Here is a 25071-nt window from a genome sequence, read left to right as displayed (position 1 = left end):
CTAAATGCAGAACGTCCAGTAGGTCTGTAGGCTCACTGAACACACCATCGATGGTGATGTGTACACCATAATTCCAACTGCAGGGCTTAACTGGTGTATGAAATTATTGATAAGTTAACAATCATGATTCTCCAGGAGGAAAAGGAGGACAGTGCTCAATGCATGCAGTGAAGAACCCTGTGGGAAAGATTAGCACATGAAGTCATTATGGAAAGACCATTTTATGCTAAGCATCTTGACATGGCTTAGGAGCCAGGAACCCTAGCTGTCACAAGGCATATCTGATTCCTATGTTTTACTTTACAAATGTTATTCATTTCTGAAAGGATTGGAGGTCTTTGGTGATATTCCATGACAGGTGTGAAAAGATAAGCAGAAGGTGCCCACGACTGAAAACGTGTGGAACAGAAGAGCGCTGTTCAGATAGGTCAGATTTACTGTAGCCCTTCTCTTTGTAGCCACAGGTGAGCAACACGGAGCAGCTACGTGGTGTACAATACAGATGCAAACTGACCATCAAGTCCAGTCTTACTACGACCAAGACCTGAGACACGAACTAGAGGACAAGCTCGAACTCCTTCCCTTGAGACATGTAGATGCACTCACTTCTCCACATGAAGTGCACATTGATTAGCATCTGTGTTAGGTATATACCTCTTCTCATTTGCTAAGATTAAATGCAGACTTCCCTCACACCACAAACCAAGAAAACTTTCACTCAGAAACACGCAAGATTCTATGTTTAGTGTACATATGGGATTTCAGGAAAGTGTATGGTACTGGGGCTTTTCGGTAGAAAATTGTCACAGAAAATGCAAATATCTTTCCGCCTGGAGACATTTCCAGGGACTAACATCCCGGGGTTGGGGGGGACCCCAGGCTGTCTGCTACTCTGTGAGTCTCCTCCCCTGTACCCTCAACTCTCTCATAGAAACACTCCAGAAGAGAAAGATTCCTGGTCCCAGATCTCAGAGTATCTTCATTTATTAGTGTGTTCATCAATTCCAAGAATATTTTTGAACCCTCAATGATGCAAGCACTGTGTTTTGTTCTAGATACACAGAGCAGAAAACAGCTATTGAGTCTGTCTCAGGGAATTTCCAGCCCCGTCTTGGTGCAGACAATAATGATGATGCCTGCAGGGTAATATGCTGCGTCGTCGGTGAGAACAGAGGCGTGTGATTAAGACATTGCTCCTAGGCAAATTCAGAGGCACTGGAGGATGTGGAGTTGGAGAATAACCTGATTAGAGCTCAACTCTGAAGAGGGTATCCTGTGTGCTGAGGAAGCAGGGGAGAAAGAGGAATGAGAAATCCAAGGCACGTTTTCCAGAGCTGGATAATGCAGACAGCCCCAGAGAACAATGAGAAAGGTGTTTTAAAGCTAATAAAAAAGTGGCAGCTGCTAGCGCCAGGCGCCAGTATGCTACTCATCACCTCAATTCCTACAAGCCAATCCGTAAGCACTGCTATTAGCCTGGCTCTTTAGCGTTTTACAGATGAAGAAAGTCTGCCTTGAAGCAGTTAAGTGATGTGCCTAATGGAACAAAGCTTTAAAATAGAGGCATCATATCAGTTTGACCTGAGCCGCAGAAGAGTTTGTTCATAGCTGACTCCCTCCCACAACACTCAGACTCCGTCTTCACAGGCTGGGAGTCTTGTAGGTGCTTCCAGAGAGAAGACATTTTATCCCGTGTCACACCAGTATCAGAAGGTGCGTCAACTCTGAGACGTAAAATGCAATCCTGATGGCATAGTCTACAGATCCCAATAAAATCTAGATTCCTCTTCTATTCTCAAAGTGTGTTGGCTCCCACGACCGTGCATATGTCCATCCTATTGTATAAAGGCTTCAGACTGAGTCTGTGAATGGGAGCATCCAATTCTGATGATGACCATAACGGCATTCCCTTAAGACCAAGCCAAGCGTTGCACAAGTACCTTGTTAAGGACGCAGGTTGTAAAGTCTAAATTGTTAGAGAACTTGCTTCTCGTCCCTGGTATGTTGATGTCATTTTAACATTCGAACGGTGAAGGAAAGGAAACCTACCTTAAGTGTTTCCTAACTATGAAACCACGGATCCACCTCTGGATGATCAATACCGGTGAGTTATGAGCCAGGATTTCATTGATCCTTGAAATTATATGCTTGATATTTTTTATTTCATCTTCATAGGTTGTGCCCTGCGTGAGGAAATTTTATCCAGTAAATTTTATATTTCGTTAGAGCATTTCCCAGAGATATCTAAGTAAAGTAATAAAACATTCATCAAACTCTCATCAGCATAATAGTTAAACAGTAAATAATACTTTAGTATTAAAATATAAACATTATTATTTTAGAATTTTAATTTTCTGCACAATATACAAGGTTCATGATAGCATCCTCCCTAATCTGGAAACACACATGAAATTGTCACCCTAGTAATCTTCCTCTCAGAAAAGTATAGGTAGGAACTGGTGCCTGATTTAACCTGAGGGTGGCTTGTGCTATGCTCTGTAAAGAAGGGGCTGCCTGTGGGATTCCTGAAAGTGGTGCAGCTCCTCTGAACTGTGCACCTCGGCTGTGCTGTTGAACACTCTCCTTTGGAAACGCACAGTGTCTTCTTGTAGATCTCCAGACTTTGGGGTCACAGGCTCACTCTGTCTCACTGACTGCTGACTAGTTAGAAATATGGTCACTTTTACTCCTGTACATTAGAAATAAAATCTTTACATTGCTTTAAGGCACTGTTGGGTGACCCTGTTCCTAAGGAGATGAGAACAAATGCCTACGCATACAGGAGTGAAAACTCAAATGTCCAACTGAGGAAACCATTGAGGTTACTGGGGTTATTTACAGGAGTGTGGACATGAGGTTACTTATGGGGACGGGGATGAGTCTAAGGCAGCGGCATCACCAGTCCTACATCCCAGCATGGGTGACAGATTCCAAAAGCATGAAGCTCGTGTGATGGCATCCAGCAGCTGAACAGATCAGAGCTTGTCTTCCAGGTAGCTCCGCTGGTCTGGGTCTCTCTTCAGGCACTGTGGCTGTGGCTGGTAGGGCTCCTCAGCAGTCCTCACTGCTGGCATAGCCTTGGGGAAGGCTAGGCCTGTGCATATACTGGGTTTCTTTCAGGGACTTCCTGAGTTTTAAAGTGCTTCTTATTTAAACCCAATAAGCCTTAACCAGCTCCCTAGAAGAAAACTCTTACACAATGGACCTAATTCGAAGAACTATCCGTCCTGAATCATTCAGAATACACTTTTCTAAGCTTTATCCTTCCCCACAAGTCAGAAAGCATTGGAGAATTCATTACAGATCACTGAGTTTTGTTTTTTTTTTTTAAATTTGGCCACAGTTTACTTTCTTCTAAAACAGATGAAAATGAACAAGCCACTCTTAAGTGAACTGTGAATTCATTCTTATCTCTTCCTCTGAGCCACCACACATGGTCTTGTCAAAGCAGAGATCCCACGGTGCCCATCTGAGCAGAGAGCTTGGTGCGTTGTACAGTTCTCTGACCCCACTGAAGGGCAGCATCAGATTGCTTGGCATGCAATGTCTATTCTTCATCATCTAGAGGTTTCCTCACTACTCCCTCTTTCCTAGCTTTGGCCCTCCAAATAACCACTCTAAGTGTGCCAAAAATCCCTCCTCTTAATCCCCATGCACTACTGAGAATCAAGTTTCACAGCTTTCTACAGATGTCTCAGTACTCGCATGTGGTTGAGCTACTGTCTCAGGTCTTAGTCTTCTGGAGTCAGCTCCTTCTTGATGTTGATCTAATCATCGTCTCCTGAGACAGCACCATACTATGACTCGTCCATTATACACTGAGTCTCAAGCTTTGCCTAACCCCGGTGTCTTAGCTGGGTTTACTACTACCGTGATGTAATACCATCTGCTTACATCCTCATATCAGCTTATCATAGAAGGAAGTCAGGACAGGAGCTCAAACAGGGCAGGAACCGGGAGGTAGGAGCTGGTGCTGAGGACATGGAGGGGTGCTGCATGCTGGCTTGTTCCTCATGGTTTATTCAACTGGCTTTCTTATAGAAACCGTGTCCACCTACCCAGGGATAGTCCAATCCACAATGTACTGGGCCCTCCCACAACAATTGCTAATTAAGACTATAGCTTGGTTTTACAGAGGCATTTTTCACAACTGAAGCTCCTTCTTCTCCAGTGAGTTGACACAAAACTAGCTAGCAAACCTAGCAACCACAAAACGACTCATTGCAGAAAAGCATTCTTTCTCTGACCACTGCTTTATACAAATTTCCGGGATCCCCTTATGTTTACCTTAGACTTGATACAGATCTTCCATATTCCACAATTTACCTGCAGATAATATGCTGAATTGTTTGGTCCCCCTGATCTACTATAACAAGATGTTTTTGAGCCAAACATATTCTTTCTTTGCCCTGTTCATATGAACTTTGGACTGCCCTTGATTTGAGTCAGGACATAGTCTCTGAGAGTGCTTCTTGAGGTACTCTCAGAGTGGGACATTCTCCCATCTACAGTCATCCCACTTTCATCTTACCTTCTTGTGCTAAGCTCTAAATCCAAACCCTCTGCCATCCCCTCAGACCTCTGCAGAGCATAGGGTCACCACTTCGTGTGCACCATATCAGTCCTCTCTAGGACAGCAACCCTCTTCCAAAAAACAGATCTGCTAACCAAATCCTAATTTTGTTTGTGATCAGGCAAGCTTCTATCACAATGCATTGGTCTGTCTTTACTTCATAGCTGAACAGTTCTTCATTTACGTAGACAGACATTGGTAAATCTTCAGGATTACCACTGGCACTTGGACATCAAATGGCTGCAGCATTACTAACTAATCTGTTTCTTAGGCCCTCAAGTTTGATTGGACATTGCCAATCAATATATTCTTGTCCCACTCAATTTTCTCTTTCATCTTTCCTGCCTCTCCCTCTTTGACCTGACCCCCATACTTTCACTACTCCACACTGACCTACTTACTTCTTTTAAAAATGTATATGAATTGTTGGTATATATGTGATCATGAATGCGCGTTCATGTGTTTGAAATCAGAAGAAACATTGGGTATTGGTCCTCAGCTTCCAATTTGTTTTGAGACCATTTCTTCTGTTATCCACTACTGCATGCACTAGACCAGGCACACGAGCTTCTCCAGACCCTGCTTCTCACCTCAACATAGGTGCACAAGGATTGCAGACATTTACTGACAGGCTTTTAAATTTGTTCTGGAGGTTAAAACCAAGGGTATCATGTTGTACGAAAAGCACTTTACCCACTAAGTGAGCTCCCCAGCCCTCTCTTCCGCTTGGAGACAAGAGTCTCTCTATAACCCAAGGTAGCCATACATTTCTCAGCCTCTTACCTCTGCCTCCTGAATGCAGGGATTACAGCCACAAGGCACTGGGACCCAATCTTTATCTCAGTTCTTTTAATGAGCTGAGATGGCGTTATAATCTACTTCTACTCTTCTTCTCAGTCTGAACCATGGTTATTCTTCTTCTACAAACTTCAGACAGGTAAGGGTTTCTTTTTATTTATTTATTTTTTACTCCCTTGCTAAATTCTGATGTTCATCTTCATTGCTACATCTCTCTGCCTTCCATATGCAAATTATCCTCACAACTACACTTCCTGTCAGGAATCACCTCTTAAATTACAGCCTATAAAATGAACTTCCAGCTCCACTTCTCCACTTATATATTAAAAGCTGAGCCCATTATCCTCCTTCTTCAACCAATGCACACCTCATTCTGTGATGTCTTTAAGGACATTAAAAGCATTCTTCATCATGTCAACTAAGTTAATAATATTTCATCCCTTCCCATCCAGGGATTTTAAAGGATCTCTGCTCTATTCTACCAATGAATCAAATAAGACTTTATACACTAATGAGCAAACTTTGGTAATAACTCCTCTCTTCTGCCCTACCACTCTGATAGAAAAAAAATAGTAATTGGGAACCATTAAATTAGGACAGCTCTGGTACTTTGAATTCCCAAGAGAATAAAGCAAAGCCCATCATAAACAATAAAATTAATTAGAAACTACCAATCAGAATCAGCCACCTAGCCTCTAACTGGGACCTTCTCACTTCAATCAAAATTGTTTTCTTTGTCTTGTTCCATAACCACTTCATAAAATGGCTCTCTTTCCCCAGACAGAGTGCTGGCTGCTTGCACTCTGATGCTTCTCTGATATGTGAATCAGAAAATGTTTATACAAACTCATTAAATTTTAAATGTGTAAGTCTTTTGTCTTCTTTTATAAGGTCATTTCTTTAGCACACGGAATGACTCCTCTGGAATGTAAAACTCTTAAATATTTCCCTAGAATTTTACAAATGAAGTCCTGTCTCCTTGTCTTACATTTAATAGTTTACTACTGTGTTGTTGACATGTTCAAACATGTCCTCTAACCTCCAACAACACTAAACCACTTTTTGCCACTCCAATTTGTCAACCTCTTTCAACACCTCTGTGTCTGCAAATGCCTCCTCCTGTCTCAATTGCTCAGTAACAATGCCAACACTCCTATTTGCCCAGAGATTTCTTACATTAGCAAAAGAATCTTAAGTACAAATGCTGGTGCTTTCTTTTTATTTTAAACCAGAATGGAACAGTTTGAATATTTTTTTAATCTCATAGACTTTGCTCAGTATTCATGATATTTTCAACCATTCTTCTCTCCCCTTACCCCCTTCATTCCCTTATTCTTGTTACTTTTCCATCTGGGACAGTCTTCCTCTATAGCTTCACCCTGGTCTGTAACTCACTATGGAACCATGTGATTTGAACTCATAGACTTCCTGGTACTAGCCTGTCTGTATAAGCCACCAGACCTAGCTTTTACATTCGTTCTTTATTGCATTTATGGAGTTTGCATTAATTTCTCTGTACTGTTTTGAACTGTTTATAGATATCCTAGGTTTTGACTCTATTTTGTAGTCTTTTTTCTTTCCAATATTTACACAGAGTAACTGAGTAACACTTAAACTTCTCAAAGTCTTTGGACAATTACCTTGTAGAATACCAACAATCATGACATTGGTGACTTATCCAAATGCCCAGACCTCTGATATCTAAGCAAGTGGAATCATTCTTTTTCCAAAGAAAAGCCATGTACTGCTATCATAGGTGGAGCTCTGGCTGCATAAAAGCTGGATGGCTTGAATGCCAACCCAACTTTTATCAGCTCTTTGATCTGGGCTAAATAAGTTATGTATCCATTTCTGTGGTGCTGTCTCACTGGGCTGTTGATAAATGTGTTTGGAGAAGTCACTGCAGCCATCCAAACAAGGTTTCCTCCTAAAAGTTTTATAGCATTAAATAAAGTGACAGTGATGCAGCCTTTTTACATTTTCTGAATACATTATTATATTCATCACAAAATTAACAGGAAAAGAGGCGTTGAGTAAGGAGTTTACTCAGTAATGTAATGAAATGAAAACCTTAGCTAAAAAAATGTTTGCTTAGTCTAATTAGAGGAATTGTAATAAAATCTGGACAAAGAACGAATACTTTAAAGCATAAATATTAAAAATCAATAAGATATATAGCACAATAATGATCAAATGTTTATCTTAATAGAAGGCAGAGCTGTAGAGGTTAGTGTTAATGCTGGCGTAAAGTACAGAGAAGCATTTCAAGAGAGAATAGTAAGGCGCTGGCTGTCATATGACTCAGATGCAATCTACTTTACATGTTGGCAACAGGAAAGCTTTAAAAGCTAATTCTAAAAGTGCATGCTATTCAAATGGCATAAAATTCTAAGATGGGATCATTTTTCAATCAATTTCTTACTCTAAGTAGCTTCTGCAGTTACTTACAATGTTTATTCTACCTGCATCTCGTCTACAAGGTCTGTCATTTCTTTTTCCATTTGTGAGTATTTTTTAATCAGAATTTCCTAATATGGTTCATTGCTTCTTGGGATATTTGAAAAAACTAAAACATAATAATATAATCATGTGTTGTTTCAAATAAACTAAAACCACACGTATTTTATCATTTTATGCCTTTGAAAGGCATATTGTTTTGATTAGTATATTCATAACACAAAATGGTTTACATATATGTGAATTCTCTACATTTTCAAGAATTTTGTAGCATAAATTAGTATTTCTAACGTTCTCATGGTGACCACTTTTATGCTGGCTGGCTCTGTTCTATTAAGCACTGTAGAACGAGGACAGAGAACAAAAATAACCCAATTCACAGAAGGTCCAGTATTAGGAAGAACATGGACTGTGGTGGGCTATAGGGATTTTGTTCTCTTGATAATATGCTTTTACACACATAGCTAACACAGCATTTCCAGACGCCCATCTAGGTTGGTACAGACATATTATCACATTGTAAGGGTGAATCAGCTTGTCGAACCATTCCCAAACTGGGAAGGTCTGGTAATTTCCATTGGGAAAGTTGCTGTGGCTTGGGTGGGGGGGGTGGCTTGTCTTCAAAGATCCATGTATTGAAGGTTTTGTTCCTGACATAGCACAGGAGGTGGAGGTTAAAAGCTGGTGCCTAGTAGGGATCTTCAAATCCTTGCACTGACCACAGACAGGACAGAGTAGCTCTGAGCAGATCGCTGCAAAGCCTGAGTCTGGCTTATACAGGGCTCTCCCCTTTTCATTCTGAGTGTAACCTTCATGTCTATGTGTGTCACTGTGGAGAAACTGTTGCAAATATTCATTAGGCATTTATTTTTGCAAGACTTGATCTTTTATTTCTCTGATATAAATTCTGAGGTGAGCAACTTATGTGCTATGTGATCACCCCATGACCAACTTTAAAAGAGACTAGCAAAATCCTTCCCAGAGATTTCTCTGTATTCTTATCAGAATTTAGTGATAGTAATTTTTTATTGGCTTATTCATTCTTTAAGAACAGAGTATCGCTATTGCTTTAGCTTGTATTTGAAAATAAACAGACACAGAACAAATGAAAAGACAACGTTATTTAACTTGTATCTCCCAGATGGCGGATGGCTAATATACACTCCATTTGCTGCCTGTGCCCCTGCTTCGATGAGATGCCACTGATGACTCTGCCCACTGTTTAACAGTTGTGCTTTGGCTGTTCACCTTTGAAAGCTGAACATTTTTCATTGATCCTAAGCCTGGATCAAATATTGCTATCAGTGAGGTGAATTGTTATCTTCCCTCTTTTTAGTTGTTCAACGCCTAACCCCACTACTAAGAATGTGTAAAGAAAGAACTGAGGAAATTCTCTGACTGGACGGAATCTACAAATATATATGTTAATGGCATTTAGAGACAGGATGACTGAGGATTGTTTCAGAATGTCTCTGCCCTCTTGAATATATTAGAAACACATATCTATTATGGGATCAATGAGTGAATGGTTTGTCTATGGAATGGCTTTGCTACTCTAAGTTGAGCTCTTTAGGACATGCTCTTAGAGCTCTTAGAACATGCTGTCATGATGATACCTCTCTCCGGTTTGTACAGCACTGGGAGGACCTCGCCATGCTAACTTAAACTCCACTAAGCCTAGGTATAATGTACCCTGGACAAGGTTTTCCTGAGAATTACCACAGGGTCTGACCCTAGGGAGCTTACTTATCAGAATGCCAGTGAGAGGAGATAGGAGAGCCTTTAGGAGCCATTGCCTTATTACTGTGCTTACACGACTCATGTGGCTAGTCTGGGAAGGATTCTAGTGGAACACTCCTCAGTCCTACGTTTTTACTACAAAAGAAGAAAGCCTGGCTCCTGAGCCTCAATGCCTCCTGTCTGTGAAGTTATCACGCTCTCCTCTGTCATGTAAGTCACCTGACTTTATCAGGGCTGAAGCAAGGGCACCATCTGTATCTGTAAAACATACAGTTTTGAAGCTGAATGCTAATAGGAAAATGCAGACTGGGTCATTGTGACATCTCAGACGGTGTGTGAAAAGGTATTGGAAGGAGGAACTAGACTAACATCTTCACACACTGACCAAAATTTCATCAGGGATGTAAACACACCTGCAGGCTTTATGGAACACAGACTTAAGGGAAAGGAGCTGGGCATCACAAGGCACAGGAACACTCTGCCATTGCTGTGTTTAGCCATTGACATCATGCATACTTCCAGAAGGGACAATGACTTGAAGACAGTGTGTAATCAAAGGGGAGACAAAGCAGAAAGGCTGGGTGGAATCTCTATCTCCTTCCTGTCTGAAAGTGAAAGCAGTACCATTACAGAAGAAACCAGGGTCTGCTCTAAGAACCATCTCTTTCTATCCTGGACTAGCATTGCAGATCAAGCTGCCCTTGAAGTCACAGAGATCCTCCTGCCTCTGCCACCCAAGTGCTGGGAGTTGCATGGTAACTTCACATCCAGCTAGAAATCAGCTCTTGCTCCTAATAAAAGGATCATTAAACTTGTCTCTCCCATCATAGTGCAGAACCCTAGAGGCAGAACAGTTTTAAAGGGCAGGACTATGACTTTCCCAAAGAGCTGACTACTCAGTTACCTTAAGACTTCTCTCAAATCAAATCAGAGAGTTCCTGGCAGGCCAAAACCATGGCTCCAGTGTCTGTGCCTTCTTCACTGGACAGAGCTGTAAGTCTAGTGACAACCTGTAAGTCAACCTGTTAATGTTCAGGTTGTGCTGCTGATATGGGCACACAGAGTTTAAGAGAAAGAGACATGTGGATATCCTCTTACATTTCCAAGGATGTCCCACTTAACCTAGATGAGACTTGATCTGAAAGAAAGAGACTCCGGATTTTGGATTTGGGGGTTAATTTTTGGACTACTAAGTTGAAATAAATGTATTTTCATGTAAAGGCATAACAAAGGGTGGAGACAAATGTTATGGCTTGAATATATCCTCCAAATTCTCCATATTAGAAACAATCTACACCTTTGTATGTTATTGTCTTGCTAAAGACACTGATTTGGGCCATAAGTGGATTTTGAGTGCTCTGCATACATGAATGGATTAACTGGTTAAAGAGGGAGTAGCTTTGTTATAAAACTAAGCTCTCTCTGCCACCACTTACCCTGTGATGCACACTGTTACAAACCCTTGAGGAGTGTTTTGGTGGTGGTGGTGGTTGTTGTTGTTTTTTTTCCTGTTGTTGTTGTTGTTCTTTGTTCATATTGAGTGACTATAAATTTTATTATAGCTTCATTTTGTAGCTGGTATATAGAAATAACTGAATTTCACATATTTATCTACTATACAAGGACCTGCTTATCTTGCTAACAAGTTATAAGATATCTTGTATGTATTCCTGGATATCCCACATAGGTGGTTATTTCAGCAAAGTAGATCTCTGTGTCCACTTGCTCATAAGCATCTGTTTTTCTTTGCTATAATACTGACCAGCAGTATTATGTTAAAAATAAAAATGGACTTTCCTGGATTACAAACTGTGAAGAAATGAGACCAACCTGGTAAAACTAATAAACTCTCATCTCTAAAGAACAAAATCTCACAAAGAAACAAACGAACAACAATGCAATTATTACTGAATAACTACATGGATATACTTGTATATTCATTGCTATTCATTTTGAAAATAAGAACAATAGATTTTTCAATACTTATCATTCTTGCACTCATTATCTGTGAAAGAAGTATTAGCTGTTTTCCAAGATGCATCATCTCTCCTTTGGTATTTACAGAACGTTGATTTCTGTTTAACAAGAACACATGTCTACTTGAAAACATTTCTCTGAGTGGGCCCTGCACCTTGCATAGGCAGCACAGTAAAGCTATGCCTGGTGGAGGGAGTGCAGGTGAGCCAGTTGAGGGTCAGAGGACAGGAGAGCTGAATACCTAACTTGGCCTCTTCATTGGCTGCAGCATCTGGGAGAGCTGGCCCTGCACCTGTCCTGGGCAACACAGTATAGCTCGCCCTAATGGTGAAGGCAAGAGTGAGCCAGCCCTGATGGTGTGAGAGCAGTGAGCAGGAGAGCTGTCCCCTTTCCTCATAGGCTACAGCACTTGGAAAGGAGGACCCTGTGCCTTGAATGGGCAATACAGTAGAGCTGGCGCTAGAGGCATGGGTGTGTCAGGGTGGGTGAGCTGGCCCTAAGAGCCTGAGAACAAGAAAGCTATCCTTGCCTCCTGTCAAGGAGGCATTGGAATTCCTAGGCAGAGCAGTGCTACAGAGCTAAGCATGGTGTTGTGTTTAAGGGAGAGCTGATCAGCTAATGCGCCCAGCTACCATCTAAGTCCAGATCCATGGTTCTAATTTGGCCCACCCCAAAATCTCTACCATCTGAGAAAGGCTGGGATGAGTGAAAGAGCCAATCCTGATGATCCAAAGCTCAGGCTCTCCATGGCACAGGGCAACAACAGGATAACAGGGAGGAGTCCCTGTGAGGATCCTATATTGATGATGTCACAAAAGCCAGAGACCTCAAACCAGACCAATGACTCGTTGCAATGAATACTTGCAAGTGAAGATGTTTGGACAGAGTGATATACTAAGAGACACACTGTGACATACTACAGCTTCCTTGATGAAATATTTTTCTATAGTGTGTGTGTGTGTGTGTGTGTGTGTGTGTGTGTGTGTGTGTGTATTTGTGGGGGACTTGCAAGAGTGAAGAACAGATATAAGGGTAAAGGAGATGAATGAAACTGGGTTGCATGATATGAAACTCACAAAGAATCAATAAAAAATACATTTCTCCCTCTACATACCCTCTGGTAATGGTAGCCACTGGAGCCCTTTCCCTTAAAGTCTGCAGAAATCAGCCAGGGAAGACATTTTCAGGAGATGCTGTTTTCCTAAGACATTTTCAGGAGATGCTGTTTTCCTAAGACATTTTCAGGAGATGCTGTTTTCCTAAGACATTTTCAGGAGATGCTGTTTTCCTAAGACATTTTCAGGAGGTGCTGTTTTCCTGGCAGTCTTAGCAGACATGAGCTTTTGCACATCACCATTGCCTCAGTCTTGCTCAGCACATGGCTGGACATGAAGAAACTCATTGCACATCACAGGAAATGGATAATAACAAAGCCAGCAATGTGGGAGCTCACTCCATGAGTGAGAATAGAATGAGATAGGATCATTTTTCATGCCTGAATTCTTTGTTACACTTAAACAATAAAAAATCTTAATTGGCTTATTATTACAGGAAAACAAAATGCAATCCTAAGTGATACATCAGTTCCTTGGCTAGATAACCTCTGTATTTATGAAGATAAGAGGCAGATGTAAATAGATGACAGATAATATAGATGGATAGGTAATAGATGATTGATTCATATATACATACATCATAGACCCATAGATACATACATAGGAAAATAGAAAATAGGTACATATCACGACAGACCAGCAGATGATAGGCAGATAGATAGATAATAGTTTATCAATGGATGGTAGATAGATGATGGTAATGATGATGATGAGTAGAAAATTAGGCAGACAGAGATAGATAAAATGTCAACATAAATTATTTCAGATTTCTAAAAGTACTTTGATCTCACATAATAAAAAATCCACTTTTTAAATTCAAGATTAAAAATTTTGCAACTTTATCAAAGAAAATGTTTAGAATTAATTTATGGCACAATTAAAAGTAATTAACACCTACCTATTTTATTAAGTTAAGGGCAAAACTTCCAACTCTACTCCTGGATTACTTCCTGTATAACATGCATATGCTTCCCTCTGCACACTCACGCAGTCCGTGTAACATGCATATGCTTCCCTCTGCACACTCATGCAGTCCGTGTAACATGCATATGCTTCCCTCTGCACACTCACGCAGTCCGTGTAACATGCATATGCTTCCCTCTGCACACTCACGCAGTCCGTGTAACATGCATATGCTTCCCTCTGCACACTCACGCAGTCCGTGTAACATGCATATGCTTCCCTCTGCACACTCACGCAGTCCTCAGTTAGAACCAGAAACTCTTAAAAGTTCCAGTTCCAATGAGGTTCATTGTTTCTAATTTTCACATTACTCTGTATTCATTATATAACAATGATATGCTCTGAAATAATTATTCCAAACACTGCTCAGTAAATTTCTCCTCAGACGCATGTGCGTTCCACCTTGAGTGTATCTGCTGTCGTTCTATGATCAGCTAGTGATAAAGAACACTGGCTTTGCAGTGCCGCCCACTCATGGGAAGAGCTCAAGACACTGTCTGGCATATCTCATTCTCTTCCACTCATACTGTTTGTGCTGCTGCTTCTGAGTCTAGAGCTCAGGGCTTGCTCCATGTGTGCTGTCTTCAGTTCAGACTTTCTTCAAACAATTTTGTCGCTTCTACTGTGTTTTTTCTTCAACCATTCCAGACATTCTGATTATTATAGCCCTATCTTCCCCCTCCCCTACTAGGTCGCTCCTTCCAATAAGACTCAACATATTCATAACTTTGTGCTGTCTTGCTTTGCTTTGCACTGCTCTGGTTCCAACAGGGTCATCTGTGTGACTATGAAGTTAGAATTTTCCCATAGAGCCTGTTGGCCTCTCAGTGGTGTTTCAGTGAACCCAAGAACTCTCCATCCCTGACTGCAACAGTAGCCAATAGTTCAACAGGGAGGGAGTACCCTAGTAATCCTTCCCTGATATATTATTGACTACAAAATGCTTTTCTTTTCCAACTAGTACCATATTTCTTAAATTGTAATTTTTTTGTTAAGTCAAAGCATTTTCCTTCATGCATTCTATTTAAAATAATTAAGGCTTGACCTTCCCTCTCTGTAGATGTCTGGGGAGCCATTCTATAGTGGCAATCACACTGCCCACTGCCCTTTCATCCCTGACACCTGCAAGCTGGAGAGATTCTCAACCTGAAAAACGCTTCACATCCACCTGCTTTGCAACACAACCTCAGTGCTCATTTTTTCTACCCTATGGAAACTTTTTACATATTGTTTTAAAAATTATTTTCCCTATGGAAAGTGATAGTAAGTTCTATGTGTCTGCCTTTCTTCTCTCTTCTCAAGATCAATTCCCTTCACCCTCACTAGTTGCAGTGCATTCTACATAAAAATGAGAATGTGCTTCAAGGGATTCTTGTTATCTCAGTCTCTATCGATCTCTCTGCTGTCCTCAGAGTGTTTAGGTTCAACTATGACATTCAAGCAAATGGCTGGGTTCACAGCACAAGCCTGGAACTTTCTCTCCAAAGTTTAGCTCTTCATTTCCAAGCTTATATAATCTCTCACAATCAAAATAAAAAGGGTCAAATTTATATTTCCAATGAAATGTTACATATAGCCATTTTATTTTATGCCAATCACCCAGGTTCAACATATTAGAAATCTGTTTCCTTAATTCTCCTCCCACATTCTAGTGTTAAAAGATCATTAAGTCTTTGCACTGTTGTGATATGATGTTGGCTGAAAAACCCTGGAAAAGAGACAGACTTGAATTCACGGGTCTTACTCTTTACATGTTGTTTTCTTCTCTAAAGGCAAAGCCTTTTCATGTTAAAGGATATGCTGAGGACTGAATACATCTTTTCAGAAAGGTCTTCCCATCTATCAGAGTCTAACTTTCCAAGCCATTCATCTTCTTAGTTCCTTCCTTTTACCTTCCTTTCCCTTCTCCATCCCTTCCTCCTCTCCAGAAAAGACTGGATTTTCTCTAATGAACGTTGGTAATGCCATTCATGTCCAGTACACACAGTGTGAGAGACGGTCATCTCTGCAGCCAGTAGAACTGTAAGAGCTCACTGTACTGAGAAGCTTAAGCTCTTCATCCTGCTGTCCCCCTCCTGACTTTTTCTTACCTTCTGGAAGTAACCTCAGCCACGTTGACCATCACATACACTGCCACAAGGCAGAACCTAAGTGATCTTTTTGCCTTTAGGATGTAGGTTAAGACACTAGGCTTAAATGCTGCCTCACTGTTTCTTTTATACAATTATTGCAAAATAATTACCAAATCCCAAAATGTATTCAACTAACATTGCAAACACATGCGGTTATAATATTCAAGGACCACAGGCAGTTCCAGGACAGCCCTGCAGCTTGGCACTCAGTCTTCTCAGTAATGGTGCCCATATGGCCCTCGCTTGGTCACTGTCCACATTAATCCTTATTTTCCTCACATTCCCTCATAAATGTAACCATGTAACACACGATTACTCTTGGTCAATGACAGATTGTATATGTTGTAAAGATCTCATGAGGTCACATCAGCTGTGTCCCAACTGACTTTCCTTGTTCAAGAGAGTTCAGTGTAGTTTTGACAGTGATAGAGTCACTAGTCATCCAACAAAATACACTCTACTGCAGCTGATGTGGACTCACACTATGTATACCACTGTACAGCTATGTGGACTCACACATGCATATCCCATGCACTGTACATCTGATGTGGGCTCACTCTCATGTATATCCCATGCACTGTACAGCTATGTGGACTCACACATGCATATCCCATGCACTGTACATCTGATGTGGGCTCACTCTCATGTATATCCCATGCACTGTACAGCTGATGTGGGCTCACTCTCATGCATATCCCATGCACTATACAGCTGATGTGGGCTCACTCTCATGTATATCCCATGCACTGTACAGCTGATGTGGGCTCACTCTCATGCATATCCCATGCACTGTACAGCTGATGTGGGCTCATATTTATGCATGTAACATGTACTGTACATCTGATGTGGGCTCACTCTCCTGTATATCCCATGTACTGTACAGCTGATGTGGGCTCATACTAATGCATGTAACATGCACTGTACAGTTGATGTGGGCTCACTCTCCTGTATATCCCATGTACTGTACAGCTGATGTGGGCTTATACTAATGCAAGTAACATGCACTGTACAGTTGATGTGGGCTCACTCTCCTGTATATCCCATGCACTGTACAGTTGATGTGGGCTCACTCTCATGTATATCCCATGCACTGTACAGTTGATGTGGGCTCACTCTCATGTATATCCCATGTACTGTACAGTTGATGTGGGCTCACTCTCCTGTATATCCCATGCACTGTACAGTTGATGTGAGCTCAGACTTATTCATGTAACATGCACTGTACAGCTGATGTGGGCTCACACTCATTCATACCACATCTGAAAATACTTCTCTGCAAATCCATGTTCAGACTCAGTCCTGGGTTTAATTGATTATATTTTCTAACAGCTGCAGTGTCAAGCCTTCCTTCTTATTCTTATCTGCTATAAAACTCAAGTGCTATAATGAATCTTTATCTTTTAACATCTGTCCAATAATGTGTAACCTCAGGTTACACATTTTCCTAAGAACTTTCCTATGTCATGTCAAAAATGCTTGGTTATGCCAGCATCACTAATTCAATTCAATCACAAGTAATTATTTAGCATTCTCCCAATAATAATGTAAATTATATTTTATGCCATTTCAGAAATAAAGAATAATTTCCACAAGAATAAACATATATAAGAATAAATACCTTTCAGCTACAAATGTATTTAAACACTACTTGATCTTATGATTGACATGTTTCTTTAAGAGGCATGCAAGCTTTTATAAATTATCAGCTATAAAGCCATTGCTAATGTTTTTACCAATGGATATTTTTAAAAGATACAGATCAAAACTATTAAACAGATTACATATTCAAGTATAGAATTTTGAGCCAAACACCTGTGTCTGTGAGCTGATTGTGAAACAAACGCTCATGGAGTGAGTTACCTTTATCGGTGCTGGGCAAATGTTAAAGAATAGACTTTGGCTGAACGTTTTAAATCTCTCTGGAAGATGCCAGTTCTGAATGATTTCTTCATCGGATATCACGTGGTGGTCCAGAGCTTTTAGAGGCCAGATACTATTGACAAGAACATGCCTGTAGCCTTTCTTCAGGCTCACTGGGCAGTCAAACATGGTCAGGCCTACGAGGTTTACACAACCAGACAATACACAGATGTTCTTCAGTTTGGCAAACCCATTGTCATGCAGATAGAGGAGTTTGAGGTTCTTGAGTCCATTCCAAAATGTCCTATCTGGAAGAGTCTTTATCTGAAACAAAATTTAAAATATGTATCATTCATAAAAACTCCATAGAAAAAGATGGTGACACATTTAATATAATCTAAAATCCAGTGTTTTGTAAATGGTGCATGCCTAATAAATAACCAAACCCAGAATCTCCAAAACTCAAAAAAACAAACAAAAGGCTGTAAACACATGATACCCTGGGCGTTTGGGACTAAACTTCAAGTGCTAGCACAGTGAGTGTACAGATGCACTCATGGGTATGTACAGACAGAGGTCTCTCAGGGAGAAGTCCTAGTACAACTCCAAGTGGGGCTCCTCATAAAATTTAAGAACTCGGACATATTACTCATGCACACTGTGTACTGAAGGTGTAAGATATGGGGTTGGAGACATGACTCTGTGATTAAGAATTCCTGCTCCCCTTCCAGAGGACCCAGAACACTGGCCAGTTTACAACTACCAGTAACTACAGGGGATCCACCACCACTTCCGGCCTCCATGGACTCCTGCGCTCACATACACAAACAGTCACAGACACACAAATATACAGGTTAATAGAAACAAAATAAATCTTTATAATAACTTTAAAAGAAGTGACGGCTGAGAGAAGGCTCTGTGATCAAGAATGCTCACTGTTCCTCCAATGCTTGGGTTCAGTTCTCAGAACCCATATGGGATGGATTACAACCATATTAACTTCAGCTAGAGAGAGTCCACTGTGGATACCTACACATTTGACACAGACAGGAGAGACTCTGTACATCCATAATTGAAAGTGAAGTAAAGCACAATATAGCATGTGCTTTTACAGAATTCCACTTAAAACTTTAGATTACATGTTATGTCTTGTTTCTATGCACTTATTTTGCACAAACTTTTAAGCTTTTCTTTATATTCTCAGTAGATGGAAATCTTGGTGGTTTCAGAGAGGCTGGGCTTTTGTTTTGTTTGTTTTGTTTTGATTTGATTCAGTCTGGTGTTTCCTCCCTCTCTTCCATTTTAAAATGCTAATGTATATCCTGTGCCATTATGTGTTGCAAGTATGTGACCTTTTTGACTTTGATTTTACAGGAGGATTACAGTTGAGAAAGTGCATGAGTCTCAGAAGAGACTTTGAACTTTGGACTTTGAAGCAGCATTGAGACAGTGATTGACTATGGGACTTTTGAAGTTGGGTTGATGATACAGTTACAAGGCAGTAAGAGGCAGGGAGAGGAATGTGATGGATTAAAGGAAAATGGCCCTTATAGGCCCATAGGGAGGGCCACTATTAGGAGGTGTGGACTTGTTGAAGTAGATTTGGTTTTGTTGAAGCTCATGTGTCACTAAGAAGTGGGCTTTGAGGTTTCAGATGTTCAAGTCATGCCAGGTATGGCTCACTGTCTCTTCCTGTTGCCTTGCTGATCTGAATGTAGAACTCTCAGCTCCCTTCACACAACCATGTCTACCCTGCTTCCCACTATGATGATAATGGATTAAACCTCTGAACTGTAAGCCAGCTTCAATTAAAAGTTTTTCTTTATAAGAGGTATTCACAGTCATGTTGTCTCTTCACAGCAAAAAAAAAAATCCTAGTATACCTAGAAATAGAAAAACTATTAAGACAGGAAGAGAGTTGTAGACTTACACTGTAAGTTCACTGGCATACAGATAGAGGTTAGTGCTTACCTGGTTTCCATGGAGATCAAGTTTGATGAGCTTTTTGCAGCCCTGCAGTGGCTGAATGTCAGTGACAAAGTTGTTAGAGAAGATGCAGACCCTCAGAGAGATGCAGGACTGCAGGTTCTCCATGGACTTCAGGTGAAGGCCATTATACTTCACAAAAACAAAGTCTTTCTGATCTTCTACTATATTTTCATTATAATGACTCCACTCCTCATGGCTGGTAAGCTCCTTTGTGATTGTTCCATGAAACATCTAGGAAAGATTCAGATTTACATTTAAGGAGGTGGGGGAAAAAGGACTGAAAGCCTGAGGGCCAGCAGAAAGAATGGAAACAGGTGACCGGGGGGTAGGAGGTGGGGGGACCCTCTAGAACGTACCAGAGACCTCGGAGGTGAGAGACTCCCAGGACTCAAAGGGAGGGACCTTAGATGAAATGCCCTACAGTGGGGAGAGGGAACTCGTCGAGCCCACATCCAGTAGAAAGACAGGGCATCGAGTGAGGGATGGGGTTGCGATCTCACAGTCAAAAACTCTTGACCCAGAATTGTTGCTATCAGAAAGAACTGCAGGGACAATAATGGAGAAGAGCTGAGGAAAAGGAGATCCAGTTACAGGCTCAAATTGGGATCTATCTCAAGAGGAGGCTCCAAGGCCTGACATTATTACTGATGCTATGGTGTACTCACAAAAAGGGGCCTATCACGACTGCCCTCTGAAAGACCCAACAAACAGCTGAAAGAGTCAGCTGATATTTGCACCCAACCAATGGGCAGAAGCTGGTGACCACTGTGGTTGAATTAGGGAAAAGCTGGAGGAAGCTGAGGAGGAGGGCAACCCAATAGGAAGACCAGCAGTCTCAACTAACCTGGATCACCAAGATCTCTTAGACACTGAGCCACCAACCAGGTAGCTGATATGAAGCCTACAACACATATACAGCAGAGGACTGCCGGGCCTGGACTCAGAAGATTCACCTAACCCTCAAGAGACTGGAGGTCCCAGGGAGTGGAGAGGTCTGTTGCAGTGGAGGTGGGGGTGTGGGGACAGCCTCTTGGAGATGGGGGGAGGAGGAATGGGAGGTGGAACAGTCAGAGGGTGGATAGGGAGGGGGATAAAGTCTTAACTGTAAAAACGTTAAATAATAATAACTAATAATTAATCATCACCATCATCATCACCATCACCACCACCACCACCACCACCACCACCACCATCATCATCATCATCATCATCATCATCATCATCATCAGAGAATGACTCTGGAGGCTGAAGACATGGTTCAGCACTTCAAATCACTTGCTACTCTTCCAGAAGACCTGACTTTGGTTCCCAGCACCACGGTGGCAGCTCAGACTTCCTGTAACTCTCGCTCCAGGGCTTCTGATACCCTCTTTGTGACCTCTAAGCACAGCCATATTCACATGACATGTGCACATGGACAAAAACATACACAGATACACATAAGCTTTAAAGACATAAATATTTCAAATTATTCTTTAAATTTTAGAAATCCACCAAAACGAGACATATTTGCTAATACAATTATATATTTTATAATCTTAAACAATTTTATATTAAAATAAAAACAGTGCTTAATTTTCTTAGAATCATCTATTCTACCATTTCTTAAATGTCTAACACTGAAAAAAATGCCACTGTCCTTGCAAATATATTAATTGGTAACAAGACAAAACATTATTGTCCACAGAATAAAGAACATACAATTTATAAAATAATCATTTCTAAATAAGGCATCAATCAAGGGATAATCAAAAACTACAACCTAAGTGTAGCATATACATCGCTGCCCTGGTTTAAAGTCAATGTTAATAAAAAGCACTATAAAGTGCTAATTGGTTGAGAAAAGTCCAGCCTTTGTGGAAGAGGCTGGAAAACATAGCCAAGGGAAGTGCAGGCACAGTGAAGGTCACCCACACAGACTAAAGAAAGGCAGCCATCTTTAAAGTCTGCCTTTAATGTTCTACTGTCTGGAAACTAGTGTTAAGGGTTATAAAAACTTTAGAGCTTGAATCTAAAACTTTTAGATTCATGTTTTATTATATAACCTTTTATGGTACCTTCCATATCTGTGAGCTCTCCTCACTCTGGGGCATACATTTTCAGACTTCATGGAAGGCGGTTAAACAATATCTTAAGTAGGAGGGTCCATAACCATAAATGCTCTACCCTGTTAGAAGACCAGTTAGAGACAGGGTCTTTTCATCAGGAAGTGTATGAGTACTACGACAGAGATAATCCCAAATTACAAATGAAAAGTCACAAACCTGGAGCTAACACATCAAGTTCTGTAGACTGTGAAATGCAGGTGCACCCACATTGTGTCTCATTTGCTTTAAGCACACAACTACGGAATCTTCTCCTTGGGTTTTCCTTCCAATGACCTAGTTTTTTTTTTTTTTTTTACATTTTGGTGTAAAGTTTTATTTATTTTACATGAAGATAACGACTACAAGCACCATGTACACAACAGGCAAACGTGGCATGTTTCAGAAGAGAAAATACGTGTACTTTCATTTGGAGTTAACAACTGTTCCACAAGGAATAGCAGAGTAAGAGTCATACAATAAATGTGCCAATTTACTATGATCATTTGACTTAATTTTAAATATTTTCATACTATATACTTTGATCAGATTTCTTTTCCTCTACCAACACAATGCTTCCCATACTCCATCAACTTCATCTTCCCTCAAATAACAAAACAAAACAAAACAACAACAACAACAAAATCACCCAAAGATATTGGTGTATGAAAACCTGTCCCAAGTGACACGGGTTCTCTAGGGCATATGTCCTAATCTTCCTACAAAGTTCCTCAGTTCCTCTATCTTGAGACCATGAATTCAAATATATGTACCTATGGGACACATTATCATTCGAGTCATCGCACTGTTAGAAGGCACTATACACGATACCAGAGGAGAAACATTATCAAAAATCACACATAGCTATACATCGTGTGAGCTACAATAGTGGCCTTACTGCAAGGAAGGCACAAGTGTAATAATGGCCCAAATATTATGGTAATAATCAACCACTTTAAATTGAATTTAAGATCCCCTCCATAAATTGAAATCCATACCTGACCCTGAAAGCGAAGAATCTCAGATTATATAGGTCATGGGCCCTAGGGGAAAACCTAATATTATGACTCTGCTAAATAAACATAGCAATAAAATGACTCAAAATGACATATTGCTATACCCATAGAAAAGTGCTTCTTTCAATCCTCATTGGACAAGCTTCCTCTTACATTAGATAATAAAGAGGGAGACCTACAATTAGACAACATGCAGAGTGTAAGACACTTTGGAACACTCTGCCATAACTAGGACATCTTTATCACATCTTTCCTGCAAAGGGTGTTCTCTGCTGTCTTAGGTCAATAGAAGAATTTAGAGGTACAGCCTTCCTATGATGACTCCTTAACATTGAAGTTCTCCGTTATGAAATTGGTATTATGGAGTAATATTCATTTGTTATAGTGAAGAGCCCAGCAGGGATCTGCAGGTAATAGTGCACATCTCACAAGAGGGTCCACACTTGTATACTATGTGGTGTGTGTTCAGTACGGATCAAATAGCTGACTTTTGGATCATATATATGCTTTATCTCGCCGTGAACTGCTTGTCTTTAAAAACACTAGTTTGTGTTTCCATCAGCAACAAGGTGAAGCGTTATTCTTTCACATTCTTACTAGTTTTTTGGTGTACTGGTATCTTAAATTATGGCCAGTCTGATAGCTGTATAGGGGTACCTCAGATTTTGAATTTGAAATTCCTACAAATGTCTGATATTGAACATCTTTCTATTTGTTGCTTTGCCGTCTGAGTGTGTCCTCCAATGAGGTATTCTTCAATCTTCTGACTGTATTTTGGCTGGCTGTTTGCTTACTGTTGAGTTTGAGTGTCTTGTATTATTTTGGATGTTGGTATTTCACCAATTATGTGTTTTACAATGTATTCTCCAGGGGAGCCACATGACTTGTTATTGTTTATACAATCAGCATCCATCCATATACGGCATCAGGAGTCCATCTCTCTAAGTGACGTGCTTCACTGCATCAGTACACAAACACTATGTAAGACGTGTAGCTTCATATGGCCACATCACTGTATATGAAGCTTTTATCTCCAATTATTCATCATGCTAATGATTCCATCTTATTTACTTTAAAACGACTTTCCAGACAATGCAACATACTCATTCAAACAGCTTTGCCTCTCTTCTTTTGTCAAAGGTCATTGGGTCTATTTTGTGCCGTCAATATCCTCATGGGTGGGGCCACCTACCAAAGCATGGTTTACCTATCAGAGATGCCACGGCCTTAAAGAAAACTGACTCAGCCTCTCCCAGCAGCTATGAATGATCTAGAGTCCCTCAGGTAGAAATAGGTCTTGGATAAGCTATAAAGACTGACCTGGTAAGGGACACCTAATGGCGCACTAGTGAAAAGAATTTCACAGGGGTAATCAACAACTTTCTGATTTGAATTTAAGGATTTAAGTCACCCTCCATAACATAGAGCCCATATCTGGCACTGTTGTTAGAAGCAAGAACCTGTGGCCAGACAGATCATAAAGCTCTAGAAGGGAACCTACTATTAATTTGCTGACAGACATAGCACTAAGCTAACTCCCAACGATCTATTGCTAGACCCATAGATTAGTGCACCACTCAGCCCTCATCAGAAGGGTTTCTTTTTGCAACGTGTAGCTAACAACACAGAGACTCACAACTGGTCAATGTGTAGAGAGTACAACTATGTAATGCTCAAATTCTGAAACTGATATATTATACCCTCTCCTCCCAAGGCTCAGGGTAGGGATCTTTGGAGAAGGGAGGTGCCAGAGGTGGTGGAAACTGTTTTCTGGACACAGCAGGGCAGCTGCAGTCATGAACTCACAGCAGCTGTAACAGAACCCGAGGCCTGCACAAGTTCAAGACAGGGCACACTTCAGCACGGAATGGAAGGGTGGGCGTGAAATACTATACAATACATTTAAATTTGGTCACATTGTTGTTTTCCACTTCCACAAGAATGTGCGGTACTCAGATATGTGGGCCTTTTTTACCTTTATTGTTCCCCTTGGATCCCAACCTAGCACTGTAACTGAAAATAAATTATATCTCCATTCTGACAATTCACAAATTTTTCTAGCCAGACCCATCTTGCTCTCCAGAACCACCATACATGATGCACACAAACACACAATTTATGCTATATTTGCACATGTTTTGTTCTACATATCCAGTATTATTACAGGGTTTCTCTTATGACTTCACTATGCTTCTCCATGCATACCTTCCCTCAGCTCATTTAAAGGCCCTGTCATCCACTTTCAGGCATCTTTTGGTAACTTCTCTCACGATTCACACTCGTGTAGAAGTGTACACGATTCATCATGTAGTGGACAGATGTTGCTGGTCTTCATTTTAAAGTGTTTCTAGAATCTAAGCAATTTCT

General features: G+C 40.7%; 1 protein-coding gene across 5 annotated transcripts in view; it reads right to left on the bottom strand.

Moving 5' to 3' along the window:
* Positions 1–25071, bottom strand: part of Lrriq3 (leucine-rich repeats and IQ motif containing 3) — a 92526-nt gene that overhangs the window by 66303 nt on the left and 1152 nt on the right. For 3 of the 5 annotated variants that reach the window (XM_063282410.1, XM_039102961.2, NM_001024307.1), the window contains exons 2-4: positions 19587–19835; positions 17616–17939; positions 2050–2183 (exon numbers count right to left, since the gene is read on the bottom strand). In XM_063282410.1, coding sequence (XP_063138480.1) covers positions 2050–2183; positions 17616–17939; positions 19587–19835 — 707 coding nt within the window. Of the gene's footprint in view, positions 1–2049; positions 2184–11551; positions 11644–12228; positions 12849–17615; positions 17940–19586; positions 19836–25071 lie in introns of those variants that run through there. The other 2 variants (XM_039102959.2, XM_063282409.1) reach the window with 2 other exon arrangements.

Source organism: Rattus norvegicus, chromosome 2 (assembly GCF_036323735.1).
Source record: "Rattus norvegicus strain BN/NHsdMcwi chromosome 2, GRCr8, whole genome shotgun sequence".
Lineage (NCBI taxonomy): Eukaryota > Metazoa > Chordata > Mammalia > Rodentia > Muridae > Rattus > Rattus norvegicus.
This window is presented reverse-complemented; position numbering and strand designations above follow the sequence as displayed.